The sequence below is a fragment of the Annulohypoxylon truncatum genome, assembly GCF_022578515.1.
Source record: "Annulohypoxylon truncatum strain CBS 140777 unplaced genomic scaffold F4807scaffold_34, whole genome shotgun sequence".
NCBI lineage: Eukaryota > Fungi > Ascomycota > Sordariomycetes > Xylariales > Hypoxylaceae > Annulohypoxylon > Annulohypoxylon truncatum.
The window spans coordinates 34,711-61,952 of record NW_025953820.1 but is presented as its reverse complement, the minus strand read 5'-3'; the positions used below and the strand labels follow the sequence as shown (position 1 = coordinate 61,952).

Below are 27,242 nucleotides of genomic sequence, written 5' to 3'. Positions count from 1 at the left end.
AAGGAGACCGAGGGAAGGTTCGATGCTGCGGCTGAATGTATGGTTCTGCGGGTGCTTGACAACACATGGAGGCGTAGGAATAATTTCGATACTAGGTATCGCTAGGTAGCTACGCTGGACCGGGATTACTTTCCTACAGTAGATGTAGGACTTGTAATGGAAGCTGGGTAAAGTCGTAAAGTACCTGGCCAAGTCAGCTTAAGAATGTACATCCGGCCAACGCGTACTACGGAAGTATAAAAGTCGGTACGAATAAGAAAATAAGAAAATTTAGATGTGCAGTTATTTGCAATGGCATACGTAAGTACCTCCAATGAAATGTGGAAATTTCCTCCAAGCCGTTAAGCGTTAAGCCATCTAGTAATATGCTGGCGTGCTTTTCCTTTTATTATTTTACCTAAAACCCCGTATAGGTCAAGGTACGTACCCCAGGTATGTACATGTATCTACTTGTATACTCGTAAGTAGCGACTCAAGGTACATTCATGTCATTAGGCATTTGAGGGGACCCTTTTCCTGCCTTTCCTGCCTTTCCTGCTCAGCTCCACAAACAGCCGACGTCACCCCTCCCCAAAACGTATCCGTACATATTATCTTAACGAAAAAAAAAATACATCTGTACGTAGTACTTCAAAGTTATAACAATATAATACCCAACAAGCCTATTTTACGTCTCAAAAGTGCAGGCGTTTCAGTACCTAGATTATTTCACCATTTTCCTCCGGGCAGTTTGGGTTCGCCCTTCTTTTGTGTATTGTCTTGGAATTATTAGAATTGGCACAGAGCTTTCCCCCTTCTTCCGAGTGAAACAGCCAGCCATCCTCCCATCCTCCTGCTCATAAGAAAATCGCTTACCCACCAGGGCGTTCCGCACTATCGAGTCCACGCATCTGGGACTCGTCACGCTCAGAGCCACCGCGCCCACCTCCCCTCAAGGATCACCGTTGCTGGACGGGAACTCTCGTTAATATTAGCTAGTGGAGCCGTACCTGTTTGTACCGAGATACCTAAAACTAAGACATCGAACTACACGTGCACCGTTTCCATCGAATATACGGATACTTACCTAGGTACCTGGCTTGCACACCCTGTCCGCAGAAGAAGAAGGGAAAAAAGAAAGGCTGTGCTTGCTTGCTCATTCCTAGACCAAAAAAAAAACATGGCTTCTTCAAGTGAGTCGGCGAGCCAAGCCTCCATTTATACTACTTCCCTTCCCTCCCTTGAAACTACCGATTGCTCTCATGAGAGTGGTGGAGAGCCGAAGGTTCCTGATGACAATATTCCTCCCCAAAACAAAATCGAAGCAAACAGAGATTCACCAGACGTCCCAAAGAGCAATAAAGGACTCGGTTCAATGTTTTCCGCAAGATCGCGGTTTGACCGCTTGTCATCCTTCTTCCCGTCACTAATCAGTACTCACCATGCAGGTAATCCCGCAGGCGGCCTTCACCGCAAGCCGGTATCCGACGAGTCTCCCGTTCAAGACAGACCACCGAGTCTACCGAGTCTCCCGAGCCTACCGTCAGTGTCATCCGAGCAGAATGAAGGACATGGAACTTCGATTTCGAATGAACCTTCCGACAACTCCGCTACTGTCCGGGCCACCGCAGACCACAGCAGGAATCCGTCTGGGGGCGAGAGGACAAGCCCTTCCGTGGGTAAACTGCACAAAAGTGCTCCGGTACTGGAGAAGATACCTCCAGTCGAAAGCTTCGACGCACCCCAAAGGGTATCAACCTTTCATTTCACAGAGACTCATTCGTCTCCTAAGCTTAAGAAAGAGCAGAGGCGGCGAAGTAGCTCTGTCACTAGCAGTAGTCACAAACCATCAAATTCTCAATCAGGCCTAGCGCCTCGACAAGCCTCGCCAACGCCCGAGTCAAGAACCCGAAGTGTATCTGCGCAACCGCCTGCTACTCGATCGACTCCACCGTCAGGGAATCTAGCCGTCTCCACAGGAGCTACCGCAGCTGTTTCCCGCCCAGGGTCGAGCAATGGAAGTCAAAGCCCAACCCGGGATGCCGAACGACGTGGGCGTTTACGGAGAAGTTGGCTTCCGGGAGGAAGATCGAGATCACACTCCCAGGGTCATACAAATGTTCATAGTTCGGCGGCATGGATTCTCGGCCAGAATGCAGATTACAACACGTCTTTCCTTTCCAACGGCGAAAAGGTGCCAGAGTTGTGGAATGAGAGTGGAAATGTATTAATCTACCTGGATCCCAAAGGGGTTGGCGCGGGACCATCGTTCAAGGTCCCTTCATTTGTTGTGGATTATTCGCTGGTTTTTGCTGAGCTCATCGAAGCGGAGATGGTATCTCCAACCAGCTCAGGGAGGAGTCGCGCTCGCAGCTTCCTTGGCCGAGACAGCCTTTCTATCGAAGACGCGACCCGAAGGGTTCAATCACCTCCCTTACCCGAGTCCGATTGGAACGGGGAGTCGCGCCTCTATCTCCCTGTGTCCATGTCCACCCCAGGCCATAGGTCACAAGCCGACATGGAGCGGTTGATATCGATTCGGAATATGTTCGCGTTTCTGACCGGCCAGCCATTAGTATGCACTAAGGAGCAGCCCACCCTATTCAACGTGTTCCTCCATATCTCCGCCTTGTTGAAAGAGTTCGAGTTTACGAACGCCGACGGCTCAACTTTCGGCGATGCCGTCGAGATGAGCTTCGGCTTTTTCATGGACCAGATGGCTCTTGCGGATGTGAGACATAGTAGGGAGAAGACATTAGAGTCGCTCATTCTAGGCGAGCGGATGCGGTCGATGACCCTATACAATGAAGCGTTTGCTCACGCCGTGGGAAAATATTCGGCAATTCGAGACCTGAACTCTCCTTTATGGAACCAGGTGTCTCGTACTACTCGCGAGCGATTAGAACGCGCATATTTCGAACTAGTGACCCGCCAGAACGGCGTCAATAACAGGTTGGAGTCGTTTGAATTCCCTGCCCTATTCTCCGGCGTCGCCAACTCCACGTCGAATCCAGATTACAAGGACGTCAAGTTCCACACTTGGAAGAGGTCTTTCGGCAGGATGAGACAGTTTGTTCTCGGCTATTACAAGTCAAATTTCGGGAGCTGGCCCCCGAAGGCCCGCAGCAAGAAGAACCCGTTCACCGAGAGTGGTCTGAATAGACAGGTCCTTAAAATACTCTACTCGGATTTTTGTGCGCTGTACGATCTGCTCGTCGACCGCGAGTCGATAACGACACGGGTGATTGACCAGGAGACGGCCAGCGAGCATAAGAATCCCCACCTCTCGGCTTTGCGTAAAGTTCTCGGAGAGTTCGACCAGTCTTCGCCTCCTGTGCTTCCTCCGATCCCATTTGATCTTCCCAAGCTACCCGACATGACCAGCGTTCAAGAGAACTATTACGAACTTTCCCACAGGGACCGAGCGCGCCTAGACAAGAATCTGCAAGAATATCAGATGCTCTTGATTCTAAACAAGGCCTACGATTTCGAAACATACAAACTCCAGATTCCATTCCTTACGGAATTCAAGGAATTCGAACATAAAGAGGCTAAAGGGAGGACAGCTGCGGAGATGGCGGATCAGCGCATGGGCTATTGGTTGTTCCTCTACGTCGTCATTCAGTCGCTCCCCATGTTAGTAGTAGATGCTCCTGGCCTACAATTCACGGAAGGTGTGGAGTACTTTCTGTGTCAACCACCGAGAGGCCAACCGCCATGGATAGAAGACGCACCCTCGGTACAGAAGAGATGGTACGAAGTGGCCGGCGGCGGTGGTTTGGTGGAGCTTTCGACCGACGCCGTGGAATTCAGTATCGAGGGCATCTACCACCGGAGTCACTGCTGGTTGGCGGCTAAGCGCTGGGAGCTTGGGGACGACACCGCGCCTCCGCCGCCGCAAGAGAGTCTTTCACCACTACAAGCGCCACAGTCTGTTTTTACGGATATGGATCCCGGCGTTTCGACGAGTCCGGCTCCCATCAATCGAAGCGAATCCCCTCAGGCAGGCCCCCCAGGAGTAGCGCTGAGGCAAAGAACGGCGTCTCCGGGCACTAGGCAGTCTTACCGAAGCAGTATAGCTTTCGGGCTCGAGCCTGTCCCGCTTCCTACGGATGGCGTGCCGGGGTCGCGGATTGTCAGTGCTAGAGGCGTGTCACCGGTCCAACGACCAATCAGTGCCATGATGAATCGTAGTAGGTCCTCAGGTAACCTAACTGGTCTCCCAGATTCTCCGGTTTACCCACATGCCGAGTCGCGGAATAGTTCACGGCAAGATTCCGTCGGTGGGAGCACGTTTGACGACATTTTGAAAGATATGGATCAGAAGCCGAAGAAGAAGAGAGGTTTCTTCTAATAATTGCATTCACGACTTACGATTTCGTCCCTTATCTGAATTTCTTTTTGCTATGTTTTCCCTTGGGAGACTGGGTTTTGAATGGGTTGAGGTATGCATGGTCTACGAATTATAGTGGGCATATAAAGGACGTCGGGAAAATCATACACAGTAGCACTTGCATAAAACGGATTCATGGTTGATTTAAAATACATACATACCGTAATTTCTCGTCAACTAGACGATACTTATATGTAGTCAATAAGCATAACATCATAAGTGGATTATTCCTGAATAGGAGTTGTAATCCATCTACGTTGGTGAAAGTCATCTGAAAGAATGTTGCCAGGTGACGTATGGGGTGACTTTGGTCTTCTGTTCAGATATCGATTTGGTGCTACTGTTGGCTATTCAGGTACTAGTGCCTGTACCTACACCACCTACACCTACTAGGTACCTACCTTACTATGTCAATTTGCTCTAAACTTTAGATGGCGGACACAGGGGTGGAACGTGTTCGAAACGGGAAGTTTATATCTACCCGACTACACTGCTACATGAATACATAGTATATGTACTTACATTATTGATATCCCTAGCATGTACCTAAGTATCCATGTGGGTCGAGCTTTTCAACTTTTAAGGTTGTATTACTATCGAGTTATGATATTGCGAGTTAAAATGCTACATACCTACCTATTTATGTTGTGCCTATACCAGCAGTACGGTTCGCTAGGCGTGGGATGCATCGCTGACGGACCTAGGTACCTGACCTTATAATGATTGGCTGTACATAAATAAGTATTGTATGTAGGTATGTGTGTATTTCGTACCTGCCTTAAAGTAGTACGGTATCTATCAAATTAAGCAACCGCGCACCAAAGAATCCCTTGTGGGGTAAGTACCTAGCTAGGCTAAGATAGACTGTTAGGTACATACCTAGGTAGGCGGGAGGTGGGCACGGGTGGCAGGAGGGTGGGTTACCTATCTGGTTGAGAGGGCAGCCGCAGGCGCACTTGATGCAAGCTGCCGCGTGCTTTCGCATGAGTCTTTCGTGCACTTTTGAACTTTCATCTGGAAACTTCCCGTCGAGTTTTTGTAATAAATTACGCTCGAACCCGTGTCGAACCCGTCCCGAGACCTTCTTCCAAGTCTTCGTGCCCGGCAATTCATCCGGCATACTTTTATTGATCCATACCACTCTGTACATACTCGAGCAACCAGATCTTTTAATTTGAAAATAGAACGGTCGACCATTTTGGTTCACAACTGTCAATTTGTGACGGCAATTCTTGCAACCATAGCAATACCCGCTTAAACTTGTCGTCGAATAAGACAGACCGAAGTCTCTTGAATGACCGCAACCTGCCATATACGAAGGCTTCCGAGCTAGCTGGTCGGGCCGGAAGTCTTGACAATAAGGAACAACCAGCCGGCTGCCTGAACGGCGTTTCTCGCAGTCGGTGTGAGCAGGTCTTCACTATAACCCTACTTCTCTAGGCTAGCGGTGGCCTTGCGCACCCTCGGCAGCTACTAATGGACTCGACTGGAGACTCGCAATCTGACTCGCAGCCGACTCAACAAGGTTAGCACCCAGACCAAGACTATTGTGTTACTTCACAGGTCACATCCACTGACACCTTTGCCATTCGCGTAGCTACTCAAAATGCTTTGGATCCTAGGAGATTTGGGAAGCAAAACTCAGGCTTCTCTGACGAAGACATTTCCGATATAGTCTGCCTACTGTATGCCAACTCTGACAGCGCCAGTCACGAAATCCAGAATATCGCATCTTCACCCGAATATGCCCACCATACTACTAAAAGATATACCGCCAACGCCATTGATTCGGATCGAACTCGCGAAGACGACCCTAAGCATTTTGGCCTAACTCGAGGGATTGGCGACCATGCTCTAGTGATTAAATTGTCGTCCAGCCTGAAGAACCCGCGCCTAGGCTTCACCTTTGGTCGCAATCGTGCCCGTTGTGATCTCTGTTTTGAGAACGACCCAGGCAGGAGGCTTAGCAATATTCACTTTCGCATATTCGTCAATAAGTACGGTATCGTCATGTTAGAAGATCAGTCGACGAATGGCACCGTCGTTGACGACAAATTGCTGCGAAAGAGGAGTGATCCCCAAAAGGGCCAATGCTCTGCGACCAGGAGGACGTTGGAGAGTGGCTCTACAATCAAAATTGTTATGCATGACAGCATGAGCGATCTTATCTTCCTTGTTCGGATACCTCGTCGCGATGGCGATCACGAAACTGCGTATAGGAGAAAGCTCGGTGCCTATCTACGACGAACCCAAGGGCATGACGATGTTAACAAGACTATTGGCCCTGGACCAAGCGGCCATGTAAGATGGTCCCTATCACACAAAATCGCTTATGCAACTGCTAACTCGGAGTAGGTTAACCTCTTTCATCCTCCACAGCGCCAACCTCACGGCGATCTCTGGGAAATCACGCAAGAAGCCCCTGAGCGGTTACCTCGAGAGTGGCGCGGAGGCGAAAAGTATGCGCGCGTAAGTGTGATCGGGAAAGGGGCTTTCGCGACAGTTCACAAGGTCACCTCAAAATTCGACGGTTCACCATACGCGGCCAAAGAACTAGATAAGCGCAAGTTCATGAAGAATGGTGTTCTAGATCAAAAAGTCGAAAATGAGATGAGGATTATGCAAAAAGTCCAACACGTAAGTTAAATTTTCATGTCCCGTTTTGGTCGTCTCGAGATGCTCTAGTTCTAACTCCAACCAAGCCCAACATTGTTCAATACATCGAGCACTTCGATTGGGATTTACACCAGTTCTTCATTATCATGGAATACGTCCCCGGTGGCGATCTTGGCAAACTCATTCAAGAACACGGCCCAATAGCTGAGCCCTACGTTAAGATTATGGCCGGGCAGCTACTTGATGCGCTCAAGTATCTACATGAAAACAAGATCACCCACCGCGACGTGAAACCCGACAATATCCTAATACAGTCGACGAGCCCGCTCGTGGTCAAATTAACGGATTTTGGCTTGTCTAAAATGATCGACACCGAGCAAACCTTTCTCAAGACGTTCTGCGGGACTCTTCTGTATTGTGCGCCGGAGGTCTACAGCGAGTATTCGTCGTACGATTACAATGGTAAGAGAACGCAGAGGTATGGGCAGAGACCGGCGGATAGGGAGAGGTATGATCATGCGGTGGACATCTGGTCGCTTGGCGGTGTTTTGTTTTATTCTCTGACTGGCAGCCCGCCGTTCCCCGTTAAGAATGGGGTTACGTATACGGAGCTGCTCGACCATATCATCAAGACGCCGGTAAACATCTCACCTTTATCGCGATACAACGTGTCGAGTAATGGCATTCACTTCATATTGAGGATGATTAATGTTCGACCGGAGACTAGAGCGTCCGTCTCCGAACTCCTGACTCATCCGTGGTTGACGGGTGAAGCAGATTCTTTAGAGGCATCTGACGACAAGGACCTAGGACAAAGGGCCTCGCAACTGAGTCTCGATGATAGGCAACCAGCTCAATTCACCGACGAAGGTGCGAGTTCTCTTCAAGAGCCGGAGCCAGACTTTTCCATTGATTTCGAATCCGAGAAGGAGAATTATACTTTTGGGCAACCTCCGCCGAACAGACTATTTGGAGAGGTGTCGGCAGTCGGTAGCTCCGGCGCCATTCCAGAGGACCGCCTGAACCTCCCGGTCTCGGATACCAGCTTAGGAGAGACTGATGTCTTGGAAACTGAAATCCTTGATAGTTTCGGTGAATCGGATGACCTTTCTACGCCAAGGCAGAAGCCTCGTGCAGGCAACGGCATCCTGTCGGCCGACGGAGACTTTTCGCGGGGTGGTTCGCAGAGTGTGGTGCTAGGGGCGCGTTCGCAGAGCCTTGGCGGTGCCTCGTCGATCCTTGGGAATCTGAACGTCAAGTCGCTTGCCAATGGTGGCCCGAACCTTCAATCTAGGACCAGCGAGCTCAACACGAGTAAAAGAAAGCCGGCTTATGATACCAGTGATGAATACGAATCGGGTCAGACTAAGGCCAAACCGTCATTCAAACGACTCAAATCGCAGAGTGACTTCGATGATTTCAACGCCGAGGAAGAAGAGAACCGTTTGCTCGCCAGTGTTCCTCAGGTGGTAAAGAACGAGTCGGGTCGTCAAATCGATTATCCTCTTCCCAAAACGACCTTTTGGGACAGTTCAAACAAGGATACATGGCACCTAGATTACCCCGAAATGACCCATCTTCAGTACAATGCATTTGAGCAAGCTGCCGAGAAAAGGAAGGAGGAATTCGGTCCGGGAAAATCACATCTTTGGGACCTAGCGATGAAGAATTTCCCGCCTACACGGAATCGGCATCCACCCAAGGAAATAGGGAAGGCGCTCGCACTGCGACCAGCCTTGCTCAAACGTGATAATCGGGTAGTCAATGAGGCCCATGATTTCGCCAATGAGGTTTCGCCTGCCATCGAAGACGAGTCTGAATCGATCCCGGATACTCTGCCACCTGAAACCCAGCAATTTACACAAGCCACTGAGCGGCCGAAGATGGTTGCAGCCTTTTACTCGGGCCAGGGGTCATTAGTACCAGGAATATCCATCCACGTTAACGATCCCATAATTTCGTGGGGACGGGATCCTAATAACACCGTCGTTTATGAGCCGGTCATTGAATCCAGGGTTCCTAAAAACGCATTCAGGGTCATGCTGTGGAGAGATGGCTATACTGCATCTTTCAACGAATTCCGACCATGGGAGCCTACTCGGTCTACAGCCAGCCGCACGATGCGAGCCGAACCAGCACCGAGTTCATATGCGTTCTATATATCAACCAAGGCCACTGTTGGGATAAGAATCAACAACACTCCCCTACAGGCCAATGAGCCAAAGAACAGCACGGCAGCCTGCAAGTACTGGGTGAAGCTATATCACGGAGACACAATAGTCTTTTGGGGAACAGAAAATGCGCACAACCGGGCAACATTGACGTTTGAGTGTTACTGGGGCGGATCTTCAATAGCCAGGCCACAAGATGAGCCTCCATCCTACGTATCCGAGGCGCAGGCTCGCAAGCTTGACCGCCTCTGGCCCAAGGTTCTAACTACGCTTCACTACGATAAAATCAAGGCCGAGGCGCAGCGTGACCAGCAAGCGAGGATGCAACGCATGGGCGAAGAATTAGAGCGCAGTCGAATTTTCGAAGAGAAGCGGGCTAAAGCAGTTAGGATGCTCGCTTCTCTTGCTTCTCGCCGAGCTTCGCCGGCTAGCGCGCCCCCAATTTCGAGAAGAACAGTCCCTCAGTTCCATCATAACTTAGCATCGCCTCACATTCAAAGTAGTTGATTAACCAGACAGGCCTTCCAATATTCCTCACGATGCACCACTCCCAGAAGATGAGAGTTGAGTTTCGACTTCACCTTATATGCTCTGATATGAATCATATTTTAGCATCCCAATGTTCTCTTATCTTACAAAGGCTTTATTCGAATATGAGGACTACTAAATTTACACACCTTGCCAAGGCAAAGTAAAAATATAAGAAGAAACCGAGTAATGAGTTCTCAAGCCGATGCCTAGGTAACGGTTGTCTAGAATTAGAAGAATAGTCAATAGTACCAGGCTTTATAGATGATCCCAGAGAAAGACGGGACATAATGTGTCATACTCCACGTCGACGGATGTCTTTTGAGAAGTTTTAGGGGAATATCCCCTTCGTAAATTACATTATATATTATATAGGTCTCTACACAGGGGAGTCGATCAGACGACGTTATAATAATAAGAGAACAAGTACCATTTATTGGAAAGCCAATCGAACGTCTTATAGCCACGGTCCTTATTGGTGGTCTTGGTTTACCCTTTATATAGGCTTTAGGTAGGTTCATGATCTATCCAGGTTGCCGTAACAGTAGACAGGGTGTGATACATCACAGTACTAGATAGGGGTGCAGAAACCCGTTCACGATTTACTCGAGAACTTATGTAGACCGACGTATATACCTAGGTAAGTGCATATTCTCGTAGTGATGAATTAGAATGTTCTTTCTCTCCTTTTTAAGGAATAAAAAGACCCATGGGTATGTACACCTTATCTATTCTCCTAAGAATATTCCTAAATGCTGCTTCCTTTCCAATATTTTCCCTTCTCATCTTCACACTTTTCCACCTCTCCTAACCCACACCGCACCACACCACACTGCATCACAGCTACCTTATAGCTCTATCAAGCTTCCTGAACATTCCCTTTTCCTTTCCTTTTTTCCTTTTTCATATCTTCTTTGCTCTACACGTGTATACGTGCATCCCATCGCCACTTACCGCTCTACTACTCTCTTTGATTGCACCTCTTCCCGGTTTTTATTAACCTTAAATCGATCACACTTTGATACTTGATAATTCACAGAGCACTTGTGATATCTTTCCATGATGAGCCAGCCAAAGGGTAGAGGTCACTACAAGTCAGTACCAAACTAAACTTTTCCTACTCGCTTCTTATCCCTCAAGTCAACTTTAGATGCTTTCCTAGCACTATTACCCCTAACCTAACATTCTAGCAGCCTCTCAGCTGTCTCATCGCTTCTTTCTCCATGCTATCTTACTGACGAGCCAATAGGTGCAACAGCTCCCAATCAGAGCAGAATATGTTGCATCAGGATCATTGCAAGACTGACGGCGAGTTTTGCCTCCCTAGCAGCAGAGGCATCTATGTCACCACGGCTAAGAACGGAAAACCAGCCTTTGGTCGCAAGAAGAAGGACAGGTTGCTAGAAGATTATGGTTTCGACATCCTCGGCCAAGCATTTGGTATCCCTTCTCGCGTCGACTTTGAACGTGAAGCAGAGCGAGAAGTCCGTCGCCGCCAGGCGTTCACAGTCCAAAGCCCAACGCCTCCTTTTACACCGCGTGGGGGTTCTACTAAGCATCACAACATTTTCAAACGTGAAAGCCATCCCATTACTGTAAACAAGAAAGGGCTTCGATCTGCTTCTACTTCTACTCCTGTTCGCATCCATCGCGGGACCGGAAGTGAAGATTCGACTTTGACGTCAAATAACCTCTGTCCACCAGCAAACCCGAGCCCAGTGCCGTCTCCTATGTGGGACTTTGGCAGTAGTATGGCTATGTCGCCCAACCGCGGTTTCCCAATGACGTCGACTGCTAACCCTCAAGCATTTGCTCTTCAGCTCCCAACTGCCAGTAGCTTCTCACAGTCACAGCCTATTGTAGTACCGAGTCCTCATTACGTACAAGCTCCAATTCACCCGCTTTCCCATTCGATCGCCACACCCCTTTTCCATCACCACAGCCAGGCCATTTCTCCTTGTCGGGAAGTTAGACCTCCCATTTATCCCATTGCCGGGCCCTTGATAACTCAAGCGCCGCCGCCTCCATCCCTACTCGCAGCGATGCCGTTGTCAGCGAAGCAACCACGCGACGACTCGCGCACAGCAGCATTGAACAGTTCGCTGCCTCTCAGGTACAGCCCCAGCGAAGCTAAAATGTGCGAGGAGCACTATATTGCAACTAGGAAAGCCACCACAAAAGGAACGGATAAGCAAGGGGACAGGAAAACGAAGAAAATGAAAGGGGCTGGGCGAGATATTGGCAAACACATCCAACACGTCCATTTTTGCGCAGGCTGTGGAAGAGTGCGATCCAAGAGATACCAGAAGGAACATCCTCTAAAAAGGGGCCAGATACCGGATCGAGATTATTGCACTAAATGTCAGCGTGAAGCTGTCCTCGCGGAGAGCGATGACGCTGATGACACTGACGTCAACGTAAGCCATAATGAAACTCGTGCGGATATCTTAGAAGCTGACCACCGTGTGCAGAATGCTACTGAATACCATCAAACCCCCACGGTTACCACGAATGTGTCTTGTACTGATTGTAGTAAGGAGCGATATGGCAAGAAAGCTTGTGGATCACGTAAAAAAAACAAGTCGGGATGTTTTAGTTCCTCCTCAAGCATCCTGACCGATTCGACTGTTGCAGAGGGTTATACTATGCTACCTCCGTCAGTATCTTCAGCAGGAGAGTCAGATGTTGGAGTTACAGCATCCGCCCGAGGTCCGAAGACGGGACAGCATAAGTGTAGGCGTTCAAAGTCGCTTGTTGGAGAAACCGCCCAGAAAGTCGATAGCAGCGTGCCTCCGTTAAGCCCCGATGCGTCCCGAGAGAATAAGGAAGCGATTCTGAACAACGATACTCGTATGGAGAATTCTAACCCGGCGGCTAATACAGAGGGGGACGAACCGAACATATACGCCAACAGCGCTTGTGCTCCTTCCAAGACTCCTTTTGAAAATCATTCTAGATTCTCACAGCAACCCTCTCCAGAAGTACTTCCTAAAACGAGACCCAAGATTTCCCCACAGAGCGTTTCGGATCGTCCGGAAGTTACTCCTCTGTATTACGATGGCCACGATGAGATGAATACGTCCATGTATACAGACCACTACCACCGCTCTATTGACAGAGAAACTCAGGCGCCTCAAGCTACGTATTCCGATGACCACTATCGCAATTCTCGCAACAAGCAGCCAACCAACGGATTTTGTAAGTCGGTTCACGAATACAACCATCCTTGTGAGAGCATGAAAAACTCTCACGTCTACGAGCCGCAGGCACGTGCATACGCAACGCCTAGGTATGAGCAACCTGCTGTAGAATCAGAAGTTTCTCAGCGGGAGCGTTCTCATCGAAGACGAGTTCGGCGACACCAAGATGGCGGTCGAGCGTATCGCCATGAACATGGAGAAGGACACATGGAAAACGCCATGGGACCGGAGACCCCATGTGATCCTGACTATGTTTCCGGATGGGATTTGCCGCCGACGCCTATAGATCTATCGCATGCTTACCAAACCACTGACCCATATTTTATGGGCGAGACCTGGGATGCCAATCAGGGGGGCGAGGAAGAGCTTGGACAGGGTTATGAGTTCATGGCCGAGGAAGACTTGATCTCGGCTGCCAAATTCTTTGACGACATGACGGGTCCTTTCTGCGACTCCGGGACTTCCTCGTTCCCCATGCCGAAATCTATGACGCGCACTGAGATCTCGATAGAGTCGTGTTATTCTCGCAGAGGGGCCGATGGTTCCACCCTTCCTCCTGCTGCTTACGAACTGTATGAGTCATCAGAATTAGACTCGACGGCTGACAAGGAGGAAAGCCAGGCCAAAACCCTTGGTAAGATTTCTGCATCGAATTGTGCCTCTCGTAAACGAGCTCAGTTAGCTAATTAGGCATGCAGAATTTTCTAGCAAAGTCGACCGAGACGAGAAGACCGCTAGACGAACTGGCAGCGGAGCCTCTTCGACGTACTATCATCGGCAAAAGCCTCGAGAAAGACAATCCGAGTCTTCGCTGAAGCTGCGTGAGGAGAACCCTTGCTATTCTGACGAGAGAGAGACGGGTAGCTCTCTGGACCTGTCGCCTCGGGACCCTGCATCCTCTACGATTGCCCATACAGGCCATTCACTGGAAGGCTTGCTGCCGGACTTGAGCGATCACGCCAAACTAGCTGTCATCGGTAAACGCAGACGTGTCCGTCAGTTGTTGGGACTATAATACTACCCCTTTCCCTTTTTGTATCACCTGTTTGTACTCGTCTGGGCCCACGTTTCAGACATTCATGATCAACCTCTACCATCGGCCCCCGACTTTCAACAACATATATCTTCAATGCACTTTCGCACTTGGATGGAGATGAGTTAATACGGAGTCGGTGGGTGAATTGAAGTACACTTGCTATTAAATGTAACTATGATTAGCTTACAAAAACTCTGCAAATTATATCCGCTCTTCGAATAAGTTTTACCCTGTTGGATTGTGACAGGACTTACGTAGATTATATCTGTTGAAAAGCGTGGTCATTGAGGAAGGGTGAATCGGAGTGTCGGTGTATCTTGTGTGTTTGATATTCCTATACGAAGTATATAAACACCATTACCGCAACTTCTCCTCAGCAGCATGACTATTGGTCGGCACACTGGTTCCTTCCTTGAGCTAGCCCGCTTGGCTTAGTGGTAAAGCGCATCACTAGTACCGAAGTATCTTCAATCCTAGTGTTATGATGAGATCACTGGTTCGATTCCAGTAGTGGGCAATTCTATCCTCTCTACGAATTCGTAGTTTCGGTTTTAAATTTTTATTTTCATAGCCCTATTCCGTTTCAACTTTGTAAGGAAAACAAAGGTAAATAGATAAATAAGTAGCTCACCTACCTTGCTTGTTATTAGTTTCTTCTGCACATGTGGTTACCTTTCCGTAATCCTCAATAGCATTAGATTCGCTTTTACTTCCCTTGCTTTATTCTTACCATAATATCTTAGATCCCAGGCTAGTTTATATAGTAGACAATATCAATCAATACACGAACGACACTTAACCTAGTCACGTAACAATTTAGGTGTTTGCTTCTCTTTTTACCGAATCATTACTCTCAGGCATCCAAGGCCAATGTGACGAGATGTCATTTATACGAAATTAGGGAATGCCCTCCCTATTTTTTTTTTATTCCCTGCCTTGGACTTTGATATCTGTACATGGCCAACCATCGAGGCCGACTTTTCCTTTCCCTAACCAGCAAGTTGTAGAAGTCAAGGTGATGGCACGCTCGGTATATCACATGTCTTTTATGATCATATTCCCTGACTTCATCACTCCACTCTTAGAACCCTGGGTCCGCGCTTCTTGGTTGCCTTCTTCTTCTTGTGGCCTCTCTCAAACGAGGCTGCCGAAGCATGATCTCGGCCTACGTTGTCGAGGTCCTTGACCTTGTAGATTCGGATGATCCAGTTCTCACTAGTGTAGGCTTCTTCCAGCGTGTTAAGAACCGGGCCCTGATCGGGAAGCCGAGCACCTCGGACACGGTCTTGAGCCTGACCGGGCGGGAAAAGGGCGCCGTAATTGTAGTATGACATCTTGTACCTTTATTTTAGGTGGAACACGTTAGCTAAACATCTGCATTACACTTTGCTAAGAAGGATACTCACATTAGGCTGTTCTTCATGGTGTCAGAGGCTTCGCCATCGACTCTATACTCGCCCCGCGCCGTGAAGAAATCTCGCTCCTTCACCTCGTCGGGCCAGATACCCTCGGCGATTCTCACCATCCAGAGGAACTTGTTTATGTCGTCACCTGAATAACCAAGGAGACCACCGAAGACGACAAGGACGTAGTCAACTTCGTGTTGACGCATAATTGGGTAGCTTACCTCCTCGCGAGAGCTCATGGCTTTGCCAACCGTGGCAATGTGTGTATTGTTCCAAGTATTGTTATCTACGAGGGTAGGACGGTCAGCCATTCCACCAATTTGGTAGCCGTAGTCCCACCACGACATGATCTTGGCGTCTTCTTTGGTATTCTGGCGGAGCCACTGATAGGCCTCGCGGTAGTCGTCGATGATATGTTGACTACCATCGGGCATCCTGCTTGCTAAGACGACGGATGGAGATGAATAGGCATTCGAGGTTACCCATGTGCAATGTTGCACGAAAATGAGCAAGAATATGATCATGAAGGTAGCTACGAAGCCTTTAGACAACAAACCATAAATGCCCACCACCGGTTGGGACGCGGTTCGTAACACGCCATGCTTGGATGCCTTCTTCGCAGTCGCATCGGAGCCCTCTTCTTCGGACTTGACAGGCTCGGGCGATCTGACGACAAGGTAGGTGTCAAGAAGTTGGGAGGCGGCGATGGCAGCGGCTACGCATACCACGGGAGTCAAAGTCAACATCAATCGCACCATGACGCCGGCGAAGTAACTTCCAAACAGAGCGTATACGATGATAAAGACGTGCTCATCCTCTAACTTCTGGAAACAGAGGTAGACTCCAGCAGGGAAGAGCCAGATCAGCATATTGAGATCGAAAAAGAAGGCTGGCCAAGCGGTCGGTTGATGTTCAGATACGGACGCAATGATCGGGATGTGAATCTTGGCGTAGCCGGTATCCCAAAGAGAGTAGAATCGACCGGACCAAGGAGCAATGTATCCAAGGGTGGTAAGGCCAACTAACAGGAGTAGTAGAAGACCGAATATGCTACCAAGGCCCATGTAGAGGAATGACTGGAACTGGCGGCTTGGGATAGCCGATCGAACATATTCAATGAAGGCTACAAGCTGAAGGAAGCCAAATATACCTAGGGCGGGCATGTGTTCACTGGTGCGAACGGGCGAGAAACCGACGAAGGGGATCTGCATGCTGGCTAAGGTACCGAGGGCATACCAAGTCGTGTATGAGGTATAGAGGCGCATACTGAACCTTCCCATGCAAACGAGGACGAATGCGTGTAGAGGAACCAGACAGGTAATGAAGGCATACCCACCCCACGAGGCCACCATGTAGCCGTAGAAGAGAGCGCACAGAGCACCCCATAAGACGGAACCCAACTTCAACGCCTTGATCCAGAGATAGAACGTGAATACAAGGAGGAAGATTGCGATTGCCTCGTTATCATAGGAACCAGCCACAGATCTCGAGATATAACCTGGGGTAATGCCCATGAAAACGGCGGCGAGAAGACCAGCAGACGGCGAAGTAGTCATCTCATTGGTAAGGAGGTAGGCGGCAAAGGCAGTCAAGCCGGAGAATGCCGGTGCTAGGAGGACACAAATGTTTCTGATGTCGACGGGAACAGTCAGAGCCCGTAGGAGGTGGTAGATAACGCCGCTTGTGACCATCAGACCGGGATAGAGTGTACCTCCGGTAACTCGGCCGAGGGGATGCCATGTTCGATCGTCGAACCAATCCCAGAAATCGTAGAATCCATGGGCGACAAGGTACTTAGTTGCTCTGAAGTTGAACCATGGGTCGACTGCGGAACATAACGTAAGTCACAACACACAAGATACAAGACGATATGAGACATGAGGTTTAGAGGTGAAAGAGGGACGTGGGACTTGACTTACACTCGTGGATAATACTCTCGAAACCTATAATAATAAATAATTATTAGTGGACAGGTCCAATAAAATTAGAGAGTCAAGATACAAGCATACGAATGACCGAAAACAGACGACTTGCAACAGCAGCAGCGGCAATGAAGCAGAGAATAATGACCCTTAATAAGGTCTTGGTGCTCTGATTTTTGCCGACGCTGACGAGCAAGTCGACGGGAGTAGAACTCGCGTCGGTTGCGACGGGCATGGTGAGTGTTGCCTCAGGACAATGCAACTAGGTGGTGGACGGCGTCAACATTTGCGTAGGGAAAAAAAAAGTTGTGTGAGGAAGAAAAGGGAATTTGTATAAGTTTGATTGTGCAGGTCGTGATGGATAAAACAAAGTATGATGGTGAGGACAGCTGGAGCTTTCAATCCGCGCGTCGCACCCTGCAGAAAGAGCTCCACGATTACAGGGGTGTGTTCGAATTCAAAATTTAGTGGGGGTATATAGGTACCACAGTACTACTAGTATTTGCAGCTTCAATGTTTCTAGGTACCTATGTACTAATAAGTTGGGGATGACTTTTGAAGGGTAGCAAGGCTAACCAATTGAAAAGAGACGACCAAAGAATAACGTATCAGCTACGTACATAGATATACGCATAAATATACATAGGTACATGCTTATGTACTCGTGTACATTAAACACACAACACCCGAGGTATTTCAACACATGCATGTAAAAATAATAATATACCAAGTACCTAATCCGTAGCACTGAGCCATATACTGCTATTACGTACCGCAACATATAGAATATTAGAACTCCTTCGATTATGTAGCTAGATAGATGCCTCTACTAAAGGATACTGGGTATACCATATACATGTAAATGTAGTTTGACGGAATTAAGTACTGAAATAGGCTTTGTTAGGATGTCCACATATCCTCCTAGCCGTTAATATACTAACACACTTACCTGCCTAGCCAGTCTTAACTATCATCCAAGACCCTTCTCGCGAGCCTACACTCATGAGACACTTCATGAAAATGCTGCGAGTTTCTCCCCTGGTGTTTCTCTGTTCACCATTATCTTATACGCACGGAAATGTGAATGAAACATGCGAGATATAAACATCAACAGAGAAGGATAGAAAATCACTCAAAGGCCTGAAGGGAACCGAACTGAACCGTTAAGGCCGTTCCATGAATGCCATGCGAGATCCGGCCTTCCCAATTGTCTAGGTGAGCATAAGTCTTGGTATTGTACACATGTACAGCGTGAAACCCAATGAAATCTATGAGGTGGTTTTTCTGGACCGCATCGCAATTATACACAGGCCCTACGAAGCCGTCGTCAGAAGAACGGGCCTTGATACGACTTTCGGCATCGTGCTCAAACCCAGCCCTCTCTGTCCACAGACTCTATTGTAATCCGCACGTAGTTGATCCAATATTATTATTACATCCCTAGGGATTTTGCTTCGCAAGGGCGTTGAAGTAAGCTTCTAGATCGAATTTGGGGTCCATAGGATCTTGGTCCACTAGGTAATATATTCATTAGCATTCAACTACCCCCTAGCTAGGTGCTTGAGAATAATTCGAAAAAAAAAGCCGGAGAACATACAAGCGCTTTTCTCGGCTGTTTGGAGAGCTGGGTTCTTAGACTTTGCATATTCGGCCTTGGCTTGCTCTATTAAGTGTTGCTTGTGTTCATATTCCTTCTGTGCCGCGGTGGCCCTTTGCGCTGCGCTGATTGATCTCTGGTGCGTGAACCCGTAGAAAACACCCAAGGCAAGAGCCGAGTACCGGAGCACCTATAAAAATCCTATCAGCTATATTCCTATTGTGCTTGTCGTGCCTCGTTATGCTCGTCGTGCTGGTAGTAAAATTCGGGCGTACGGCAGTGAGAACATACGTTGACTCCCGAAGTAGTAGTAGACATTGGGCCGGTTTATGGCGCGAACGCTATTGAGAGAGAGCAAGCAATCAATTAGCGATGCACGGTTTGGCGATCGGTTGCCAATTGGCCCTATTCCGAGGGGAGGAAGTTGGTCGAGGGTTGTGGTTCAAGGTTGGGAGGTGGGATAGTAAGAGCGTGTCACGAAAGTATGGACAGCGTCGGGAAATTTCGCAGACTTTATTTCCTTAATTTTTTTCCCAGCATTTAGCATTTGCATCTACTATTATGGCGGCTGCCACGACTAGGTAAGGGTGTCCAATGTACGTATGTACTTGCTGGGCTAGATTAGTGGAGAACCAATAACCAGTTTGAATCAGATATCAACCAATCAGCAGCCTTTTCTATCTGCACTTTCAGGTACCCTACGATAAGTACATAGGTATACAATACCCGCGCACAGACGCTACCGGTGTCGCGATTTCCCGACAAAGGAAACGCGCATCGTTAAAGTACAGGTGTAGCTGCGAGTTAGAGATTATTCCATTACTTCGTATCACAAGTCGTTTACCTTTATCATTACCACTCACGATCCGAATAATTGCGCCAGCTTACCCTAAATACCTTGGTAAACGACGAACCCAGCCAATACTATCCAACCATCCCATCTCGCGTACAACAAGCGACTCACCTCCGCGACTCAACGTAAATCTACTCCCCCCCCTTTTACTCTCAGGACTTTTAGCAGCAGGGAAGGAGACCCGGCATGGGTCTTGCTGGAGGACAAGATGCAACAACGAAGAGATGAGATTCTAGCAAAAAAGGCAAAGCTTGCAGAGCTCAAGCGACAAAGAGAGTTAAGAGCGAACCAGGCGGCCACTGTTGCTAGAACTAGCGTAGGCGGACCTAGCGATGTTGGTTACTCTTCCTTTTCTAGATTCCCCTTTCTCTCGCTAATTTGGAATCGCAGCTCATCTCTCCCACACCCGGCCGTGACAATAGGAAGGTCATCGAGTCCCTGATTAACAGTCTAGTCGGCGAAAGTAGACCTGCATCTTCTACCACGGGCGTAGCCTCTCCCGGTCTACGTGGAAGCCGACCCAATAGTGTCCTAAGTGGCGACGACCTGAGCGGTGAGCACTCGGAATACGCTTCGCAGCTGAACGGCCAGTTTGCCTCTTCTCAACCCCAAATCTTGACTACCGTCCCTCTCCAAACCATCTTTGAGTGCCCGCCGTCGCCGGTCAAGGAGGTGTTTTCCTACAGCAAAGGCGTGCAGACTACAGATGACTGGACGCCCCCTGCTACCCGACCCAGAGCCTTTTCGGACCTTGATGACGAGGACCTGCCCGCCACAACATCTACCCCTAGCAAACGGCTGAGCAGATGGAAGCGTGACAGGGAAGAAGAATTACGCCAGAACTTGCGACTGGAGATCGAAGAAGAGCTGAAGGCTGCTCGTGAGCTCATCACTGATGGTCCATTGCAGACTGGTTCTGTTGTTACCTCGAATTTCCCAGCTAGGGCGTTAAGTAATGAGGAGCTAGCCGCCGTCGTAGCATCCGACGACTTTGTCGATTTTGTCGAGCGTTCTACCAAGGTGATCGAACGAGCGCTCGATATTAGCAACGAATACGACATCTTGACCGATTACTCGCTCCAGGCCCACGATATTGAAGACGAAGATGAGCAGGCCGGCAATACCGGTGGCAAAGGCCGCCGTCGGGTCAAGGAAGTTGTACAGTTCTACGATGAAAGGTGGTCCAAGAAGCGCATGATTAGCAGCATTGATTTCTCGCCTAAGTTCCCCGAGCTTTTGCTCGCCTCTTATACCAAAAACCCATCTGCACCTCACGATCCCGATGGTATTGTACAGGTTTGGAACCAGCATCTCCATGATCGACCCGAGTTCCTCTTCCATGCCCCGTCCGATATCCTCACTGCCAAATTCTCTCCTTTCCACCCCAATCTAATCATCGGCGGCACATATTCCGGCCAGGTTCTCCTCTGGGACACCCGGGCTAAATCTGCTCCGGTGCAGAAGACACCCCTTACGGGTTCCGGCCATTCCCATCCTGTCTACTCTGTCGACATTGTCGGTACTCAGAATGCGAATAATATCATCTCGATTTCCACCGACGGCGCTTTCTGCGTGTGGAGCGTCGACATGCTGTCTCAGCCGCAAGAATCGCTAACCCTTACCACGCCGCCTCCCAACAAGTTCGAGGACCTCGCACCGACTACCATGGCTTTCCCCCAAGCAGATCCAACCTATTTCCTGGTCGGTTCAGAAGAAGGTTCTATTTACCCATGTCACCGGTACGATCGTGCCGGCGCTAAGGCGGGCGTCGATTCGCGCGTTTCTTACAAAGGCCATGCTGCCCCCGTCATGAGCGTCGATTTCCACCCCGCCCGCGGCCCTGTAGATCTAGGCGACTTGGTGCTCTCCTCGTCCCTTGATTGGTCCGTCAAACTATGGAAAGTGCGCGCTCCTGCTGCCACGAGCACCATCGTTGAGAGCGCGGGTACTGCCGTCCATCCACTACTCGAGTTTGTGCGCGAGGACGTCGTCTACGACGCAGCATGGTCGCCCGTACGTCCTGGCGTCTTCGCTCTCGTTGACGGAGCAGGCTCGCTCGAACTCTGGGACGTCACCGTCGAAACCGAGATCCCCGTGGCTAAGATTAGTCCTACGCCTCGTAAAGACGGTCGTCAACTACTCAGTAAGAGCTTGAACAAGATCGCCTGGGAGAGTAGCGAGGGGAAGCGACTTGCTACGGGTGGTATCGATGCGGTAGTCAGCGTCTTCGAAGTCGGTCCCGACTTGGGTGGTAAAGAGTCAGTTCGGAGCGAAGAGTGGACGAACGTCAAGAAGCTAGTAGCAAGGCTCGAAGCTGTGAACGGAGGTGTTATTAGCTTCGTATAAGACGACTTGGATGAACTTTATTTTTTTCGGTCCGTTCTTGATATCAGGTTTGCTTCTGGTTGTAAATATCGTGTCAGGAGTCGTCAGTGGGCTACCTTGACATGCGTCTATGTATTATACCCAGCCCGAGGATGGCATTTGTCAAACGATGAGATGAGATGGCGGGCATGGTGTTTGGCTCTCCCAGCTAGGGACTAGGATACCGAGACACTTCTTGACTAGACGTTGAGAACGTACTAGTATTTACTTACTTCACCTTGTGAAAGAAATGTGTCATGTCTTTTGATGATATTTCATTGATCGTAGTAATGCGCATTCTTCTTGAAAACCCTCCCCTTTTTTTATAAAAAAAGGATGGATCCGCGTGTAATACTATCTACATACCAATTGAACAGAGACCTTCATAATCCTCAATCGTGTACGTGGCACTTATTGACGTGAAGCAACCCCTACTCATTATCATCCACGGCCCACACGCCGACGCCCTTTTTCTCGAGGCTGCTCTTGAGCTTCCCGAGAACGGCTGTCCTGCGCTCCCGCTTTTCCTTCGCAGCCTTCCTCTCCAAGTCTCCGAAACCGCTCAGCTTCTTGCGTGGCGGTGTTTGAAACAAACTACCACCAAGGCTCGTTATGGAGCCGGACACTGAGTGGCGTAAAACACTGCTACGCTGCGGCGTGCTCTCCCGTGCTGAGCGGTCAGGAGAGAAAACCGACGATGCGTTCAATCTCTTCGCATTGGGCGTGGCAAAAGGCGAACCTTCACGACTGCTGGGACCGTGCGAGCCAACTCGTAGCTTCCTCATTTGGTTTTCGAGTACGTCGATGTCGCCGCTACGTTTTTCGATCATACTCGTTAGTTTAGTAATGGTGCGCACAACCGCCTCAATGGTTGGCGCCGAGCCGCCTTTTCCGGTGGCGCTGCTGGCAGAGACGATCTTAGCCTTAAGTAAGGTCAAGTTCTCCTCAGCCTCTGCCAAAAGCTTTGTGAATTTGGCATACTCCCGCCGCAAGTCGCTCTGCTGCGAGGCCTGCTCTGCGCTGAGAGGCAGGGCACGATTTGCGACAGTCTGTTCAGGATCGGCGCGGGAGGCAATGATCTTCTTGAGATCCGCCTGCTTGTTGCGATCGCGGACAAGCTCACGCTGGATATCCTCACATTCTACAAGTTTTTCTGCTAGATTCGTGACTCTTGACTCGCTGAGAGCATGACTGAGATCTCGATCGATAACTTGGGCCAAGCTTTCGAGTCCGGCTAGGGTCCAACCATCTGGGCTGGCTAAATCTTGCCTCATATATTCGTCGGTACGGAGTTCCTTGTGGCCCTTAATAAAGCCTGCGAGGGATCGTGCATTGAGTCCAAGAGTATCAATCATAGAATTGATATCACGGTAAACAGCCTCGACCTGTGCCGGAACACTATCACCAGCTGGTGGTGCTACACCTGAGTGTGCGATAAATTCATCAAGCTCTAATGTCGGCTTAACCTCCGTTCTCAGCAGACTCTGGACAGTATCATCCTCTTCATCGAGAAGCAGTTGATTTTCCTCGGCCTCTTTCCTTGCCTTAGCTCTTCGTTGCTGCTCAACCATCGCATCTTCAGCATAAGTATCTTTACTAACAATCGAAGATCCAAAGTGACTTTGCTGCCGTCTGGAACCACCAAGGATATGAGATGCCATTCCTGGTGCACTAAACGACCGCGACTGGTCCTTACTGAGCATTCTTGGCGGCACCGCACCTCGAACAGGACTTGGAGAACGAGGACTGATAGGATTGGGTCGGGGGAAAACGGGGGCATCCCGGCCCAAGTCACCAAAGAAGCTTCGCCTTTCTTGATCCGGTCGGGATATGGTAGAGTAGCTCCCCGCCAAACCATCAAATGAGCTTTGGGGAGTAAATCCAGGGGTCTTGCTTATACCGATACTGGACGGACTAAGATCCTTCGCAACATCGACACCGCTACCCTCACTAACGGCTTCGGTACCTTCTTCCACTTCGGATAAATCATCATCATCGGTATCCGACGGGACAGGAGGCGGGTTTGTGGGGAATTTGAACCCAGGTCCAACAACTTCAGAGGGCGGTTTAGCGATGGGAAGGGCAGGCAACTTGGTTGCATAAGCTTTCGGCTGCTTGACTGGATCAGGTGGTAGTGGTGAATCGTCCACAGGCTTGGACTTAGGCATAGCACCGGGTAAGGGGGGCAAGGGTGCGTCGTACGCCTTTTTATTCTTCACTGGATCCGGGGGCAAGGGCGCGTCATCAACGGCGGGAGACTCCTTACGTAGGATCTCCCGATCTGTGCTCTTAGGAGTCGAGTCGGCGAAGTCAGGTGGAAGAGGTGCATTTACGGCCCTGAGTGGCGTTCCCGCGAGGTCCGCGGCGTCCATAGTAGCAGCCGACGAAGACGATGAGTCGCCTAATGAGTAGGTAGCCTTACTGGTAGATTCTGGAGGCAGAGGTGCATCAGCAAGACTTCTCAATGGCTTAGGAGTTTCTGACTCTGCCTTCGCCTGAGGAGTTTCAGCAGTAGGTGTTTGGGAGGTAGAAGATTCAAAGGTGCTGCTTAGGCCACTGGGGGTTTTCGGATGAAAATCGAAGAGGCCTTTGCCCTGCGGCGCCGAAGAGGTCGGAGACAAGACTTTAGAGGGTGCGGGCGTTGATGTTGGCGTAGTTGATTCTACACTCGTGGAAGAGGCCGTTAGCTGCCCAAAAGTACTTTGCGTTCCAGTTGCGAACGGGTTCGAAGCTGTCGGCTTCATCGTCTCATCTATTGTAGTAGTAAAATTTGTGCCGAACATGGACGTCTCAGTGCCGGAACCCTTCACATCAGCATCTTCGTCTTTTGCGTTCGGATCACGTTGGAAACTAGAAGTTAACTTGAACGGCTGTGAACCGAAGACGTCGCCGACACTCGTACTTGGCTTAGAACCCGGAACTCGAAATACAGACGTAGTGTCCGTATCCATAGAGACTTCAGGGGCTTCCGATTTTGTAGACGCAAAGATGCTTGGCCCGGCCACGTTGTTATTCGATCCAAGGGACGCAAAGCCACCCTTGTTTGCAAAAGTGGCGAACCCGCTACTCGTGTTCGCAGAGCTGAGACTAGAGCCTCCAAAGGCTCCCCCGGATCTATCCGTGCTGTTTGCATCATTACTGAAGCTTGCTTGGCCGAAAACAGGGGTGCTGGACGAGGCGGATCCGGAGGCCCAAGGCGACGACCTCGAACCAAGCCCCGTAGATTGACCGAAAGCGGGTACGGCGGCGGCGGCGAGACTAGGGGCACCGAAAGACGGTTGGCCAAACTTTGGCGCCGAGGAAGCTGCTGATGTGCCAAAAGCGCTAGAGCCAAATGTAGGCCTGGCACCACCGGCGCCACCAGGAGACGAAGGTTGAGCCCCCCAGGGCGAGTTCTTCGAGCCTAACATTGAAGTGCTACCAAACGCCGCCCCCGTCGCCGCTGGCGGGGCCCCAAGTGGTGATGAGGCTGAGGCTGAGGCTGCGAATGAGTTTGTTTGAGCCGCCTTAGCGGTCGTCATCTCGACAGAAGTTGCACCGTTGCCTTCCATAGCGGCCAATCCCGGATATGTTGTTCCTCCTCTGATCGACTCGGAATACACCACCCACCAAATAGAAAGTACCCCTTCGGCATTGAGAACCCAGTAACCTGGTAACGGACCAGGAGATTGGTCCAGCTCATCGGTAGGTATGGGTTTATAGACCTTCTCTCGGCTGGAGAGATCCAGTGTCGTACCAATCGGTGCTGGGGTTCCCATGTTTTCGTCCATTGGTAAAGTGGCGCGCTTAGAATCATCAGCCAATTCGACGGTAGCGAAGACATTCGACGGACCTCCCGGGCCTAATGGAGTCTTTGATCGTGCGAGAAGGCCAATATCAGGGCTGGCAGTTGACGAAAAGATTAGAAGGTCCTGGAGATTGGGCGGAAAGTCCTTTAACCGCATGATCGTGTGGTGTGGGGCCCTATCGTTGTTAAAAGCATCCACAGGGTCATTCAACTTCTGGAATTGAAAGTCTTGGCCCTGTCTTGTGATGAGATGGCAAGTAGCCTGGAGAGGCTGCTCTGGGGCCGAAATATGAAAGGCCAAGAATACGTCATTTTCGAGCCATGCCAGAGAAGACACTACATAGTCATTAGCCTAGAGAGTCGCCAATTGAAAATGAACTGGAAGCTTACCAAAATACGTTGGGTTTAAACTCGGTGGACGGGGAATTTCGGCCTTGATGGTACCCTCAGGAGTCATCTGTTGGATGGTACCATCACCAAGGCCAGCTATCAGCTGCTTACCCCTGTTGCTCCAAGCCACGCAGCTCACTTGGTCCTTCAAGATTTGGCCGTTGGTTCCAGATTGGAAGTTACGCTCCTTCATATTCGCCATCAGAAGCTTGCCTTCGGTGGTCACAACAGCGCACAGCTCGCCCTTCTCCGGACGAGGGTTCGGCGCCAAAACTCTAAGCGACTCTCCATTTGTGGGTATCTCGAAAGCTGTCTGGGTCGAGCCTTGCTGGAGAGACTGGACATCATATACCGCCAGTCCTCCACCCTGCTCTGCCGAAAGTATCAAATAGGCTTCATCGGCTGTAAAGGCGACTTGACATATTCGTATAGGTAATGGAAGCTTCAGTTGGGGTTCGAATGATCTAATGTCGTTGTCGCCATCTTTAGGGCTATTGAATGCCTGTCGAACGGCCTCTGTAGAGGCTAGGATAACAGCATCAGGACCAGCGGCAGCAACAAGGCCGCGCCGCGGAGCGATGCTAATAAGGGAAGCATTGTCTGTAGGGAGTGGAGACCATGGCGATGTTAACCGCAGTTTGGCGTCTCCGGACAGTGACAGGAAGCCGAGAGCTTCAGTTTGGACCTCCCCAAGGTCAGGACCTTGGGAGACATTTCCACCGCTACCGCCACCGCCACCGCCACCTGCGTTTCCGAAACCGAAAGCCATTATTCTGGCAGAAGAGGATTTTTTTTCCACGAAGAAGCGATCATGGAATAGTAGTTATGACATAGATACGTTGATGGACTTGTTTGTATTGAGAGCTTCAGTTGACTTCGGGCAGGACGTCTCAGATAGAATGAGTCGGGTTGCGCAATTCGGTATTCGGAACTCTGAGTGACTCACGAGTCAAGAGAAATTGTCTAGACAGACGGGCATATCTTCATAGGAAAAAGAAAA

At 49.8% G+C, this 27,242-nt stretch overlaps 7 protein-coding genes and 1 non-coding gene across 8 annotated transcripts; 5 read left to right on the top strand and 3 right to left on the bottom strand.

Moving 5' to 3' along the window:
• The first annotated feature begins 1,109 nt into the window (after positions 1 to 1,109).
• Positions 1,110 to 4,644, top strand: F4807DRAFT_438888 (uncharacterized protein). The gene has a single exon (XM_047999162.1). It carries the CDS (start codon positions 1,160 to 1,162, stop codon positions 4,331 to 4,333), a length of 3,174 nt encoding a protein of 1,057 aa, XP_047850923.1. The 5' UTR covers positions 1,110 to 1,159; the 3' UTR covers positions 4,334 to 4,644.
• Positions 4,645 to 5,709: 1,065 nt separating this feature from the next.
• F4807DRAFT_229455 (uncharacterized protein) lies at positions 5,710 to 9,798 on the top strand. Its single transcript, XM_047994141.1, has 4 exons — positions 5,710 to 5,897; positions 5,970 to 6,673; positions 6,728 to 7,009; positions 7,075 to 9,798. Exons 1-4 carry the CDS (start codon positions 5,849 to 5,851, stop codon positions 9,664 to 9,666), a joined length of 3,627 nt encoding a protein of 1,208 aa, XP_047850922.1. The 5' UTR covers positions 5,710 to 5,848; the 3' UTR covers positions 9,667 to 9,798.
• Positions 9,799 to 11,025: 1,227 nt separating this feature from the next.
• On the top strand, positions 11,026 to 14,228 carry F4807DRAFT_438886 (uncharacterized protein). The gene is made up of 3 exons (XM_047999161.1): positions 11,026 to 13,521; positions 13,586 to 14,082; positions 14,178 to 14,228. The coding sequence occupies exons 1-2, from the start codon at positions 11,418 to 11,420 to the stop codon at positions 13,900 to 13,902; spliced, it is 2,421 nt and encodes an 806-aa protein (XP_047850921.1). The 5' UTR covers positions 11,026 to 11,417; the 3' UTR covers positions 13,903 to 14,082; positions 14,178 to 14,228.
• Positions 14,229 to 14,316: 88 nt separating this feature from the next.
• F4807DRAFT_438883 (glycosyltransferase family 66 protein) lies at positions 14,317 to 17,633 on the bottom strand. Its single transcript, XM_047999160.1, has 4 exons — positions 17,339 to 17,633; positions 17,249 to 17,272; positions 15,330 to 17,154; positions 14,317 to 15,264 (listed from the first exon to the last, which is right to left on the bottom strand). Exons 1-4 carry the CDS (start codon positions 17,484 to 17,486, stop codon positions 14,994 to 14,996), a joined length of 2,268 nt encoding a protein of 755 aa, XP_047850920.1. The 5' UTR covers positions 17,487 to 17,633; the 3' UTR covers positions 14,317 to 14,993.
• Positions 14,344 to 14,440, top strand: F4807DRAFT_t124. Its single transcript has one exon. It is a non-coding gene; the product is annotated as a tRNA-Thr (tRNA).
• A 354-nt stretch (positions 17,634 to 17,987) lies between the features above and the next one.
• F4807DRAFT_438880 (ATP synthase subunit E) lies at positions 17,988 to 19,429 on the bottom strand. Its single transcript, XM_047999159.1, has 3 exons — positions 19,140 to 19,429; positions 18,849 to 19,038; positions 17,988 to 18,765 (listed from the first exon to the last, which is right to left on the bottom strand). Exons 1-3 carry the CDS (start codon positions 19,164 to 19,166, stop codon positions 18,692 to 18,694), a joined length of 291 nt encoding a protein of 96 aa, XP_047850919.1. The 5' UTR covers positions 19,167 to 19,429; the 3' UTR covers positions 17,988 to 18,691.
• Positions 19,430 to 19,534: 105 nt separating this feature from the next.
• On the top strand, positions 19,535 to 22,272 carry F4807DRAFT_229395 (WD40 repeat-like protein). The gene is made up of 2 exons (XM_047994139.1): positions 19,535 to 20,035; positions 20,092 to 22,272. Exons 1-2 carry the CDS (start codon positions 19,910 to 19,912, stop codon positions 22,045 to 22,047), a joined length of 2,082 nt encoding a protein of 693 aa, XP_047850918.1. The 5' UTR covers positions 19,535 to 19,909; the 3' UTR covers positions 22,048 to 22,272.
• Positions 21,947 to 27,108, bottom strand: F4807DRAFT_229402 (uncharacterized protein). Its single transcript, XM_047994140.1, has 2 exons — positions 26,243 to 27,108; positions 21,947 to 26,188 (listed from the first exon to the last, which is right to left on the bottom strand). Exons 1-2 carry the CDS (start codon positions 27,009 to 27,011, stop codon positions 22,497 to 22,499), a joined length of 4,461 nt encoding a protein of 1,486 aa, XP_047850917.1. The 5' UTR covers positions 27,012 to 27,108; the 3' UTR covers positions 21,947 to 22,496.
• Between the last annotated feature and the right edge of the window lie 134 nt (positions 27,109 to 27,242).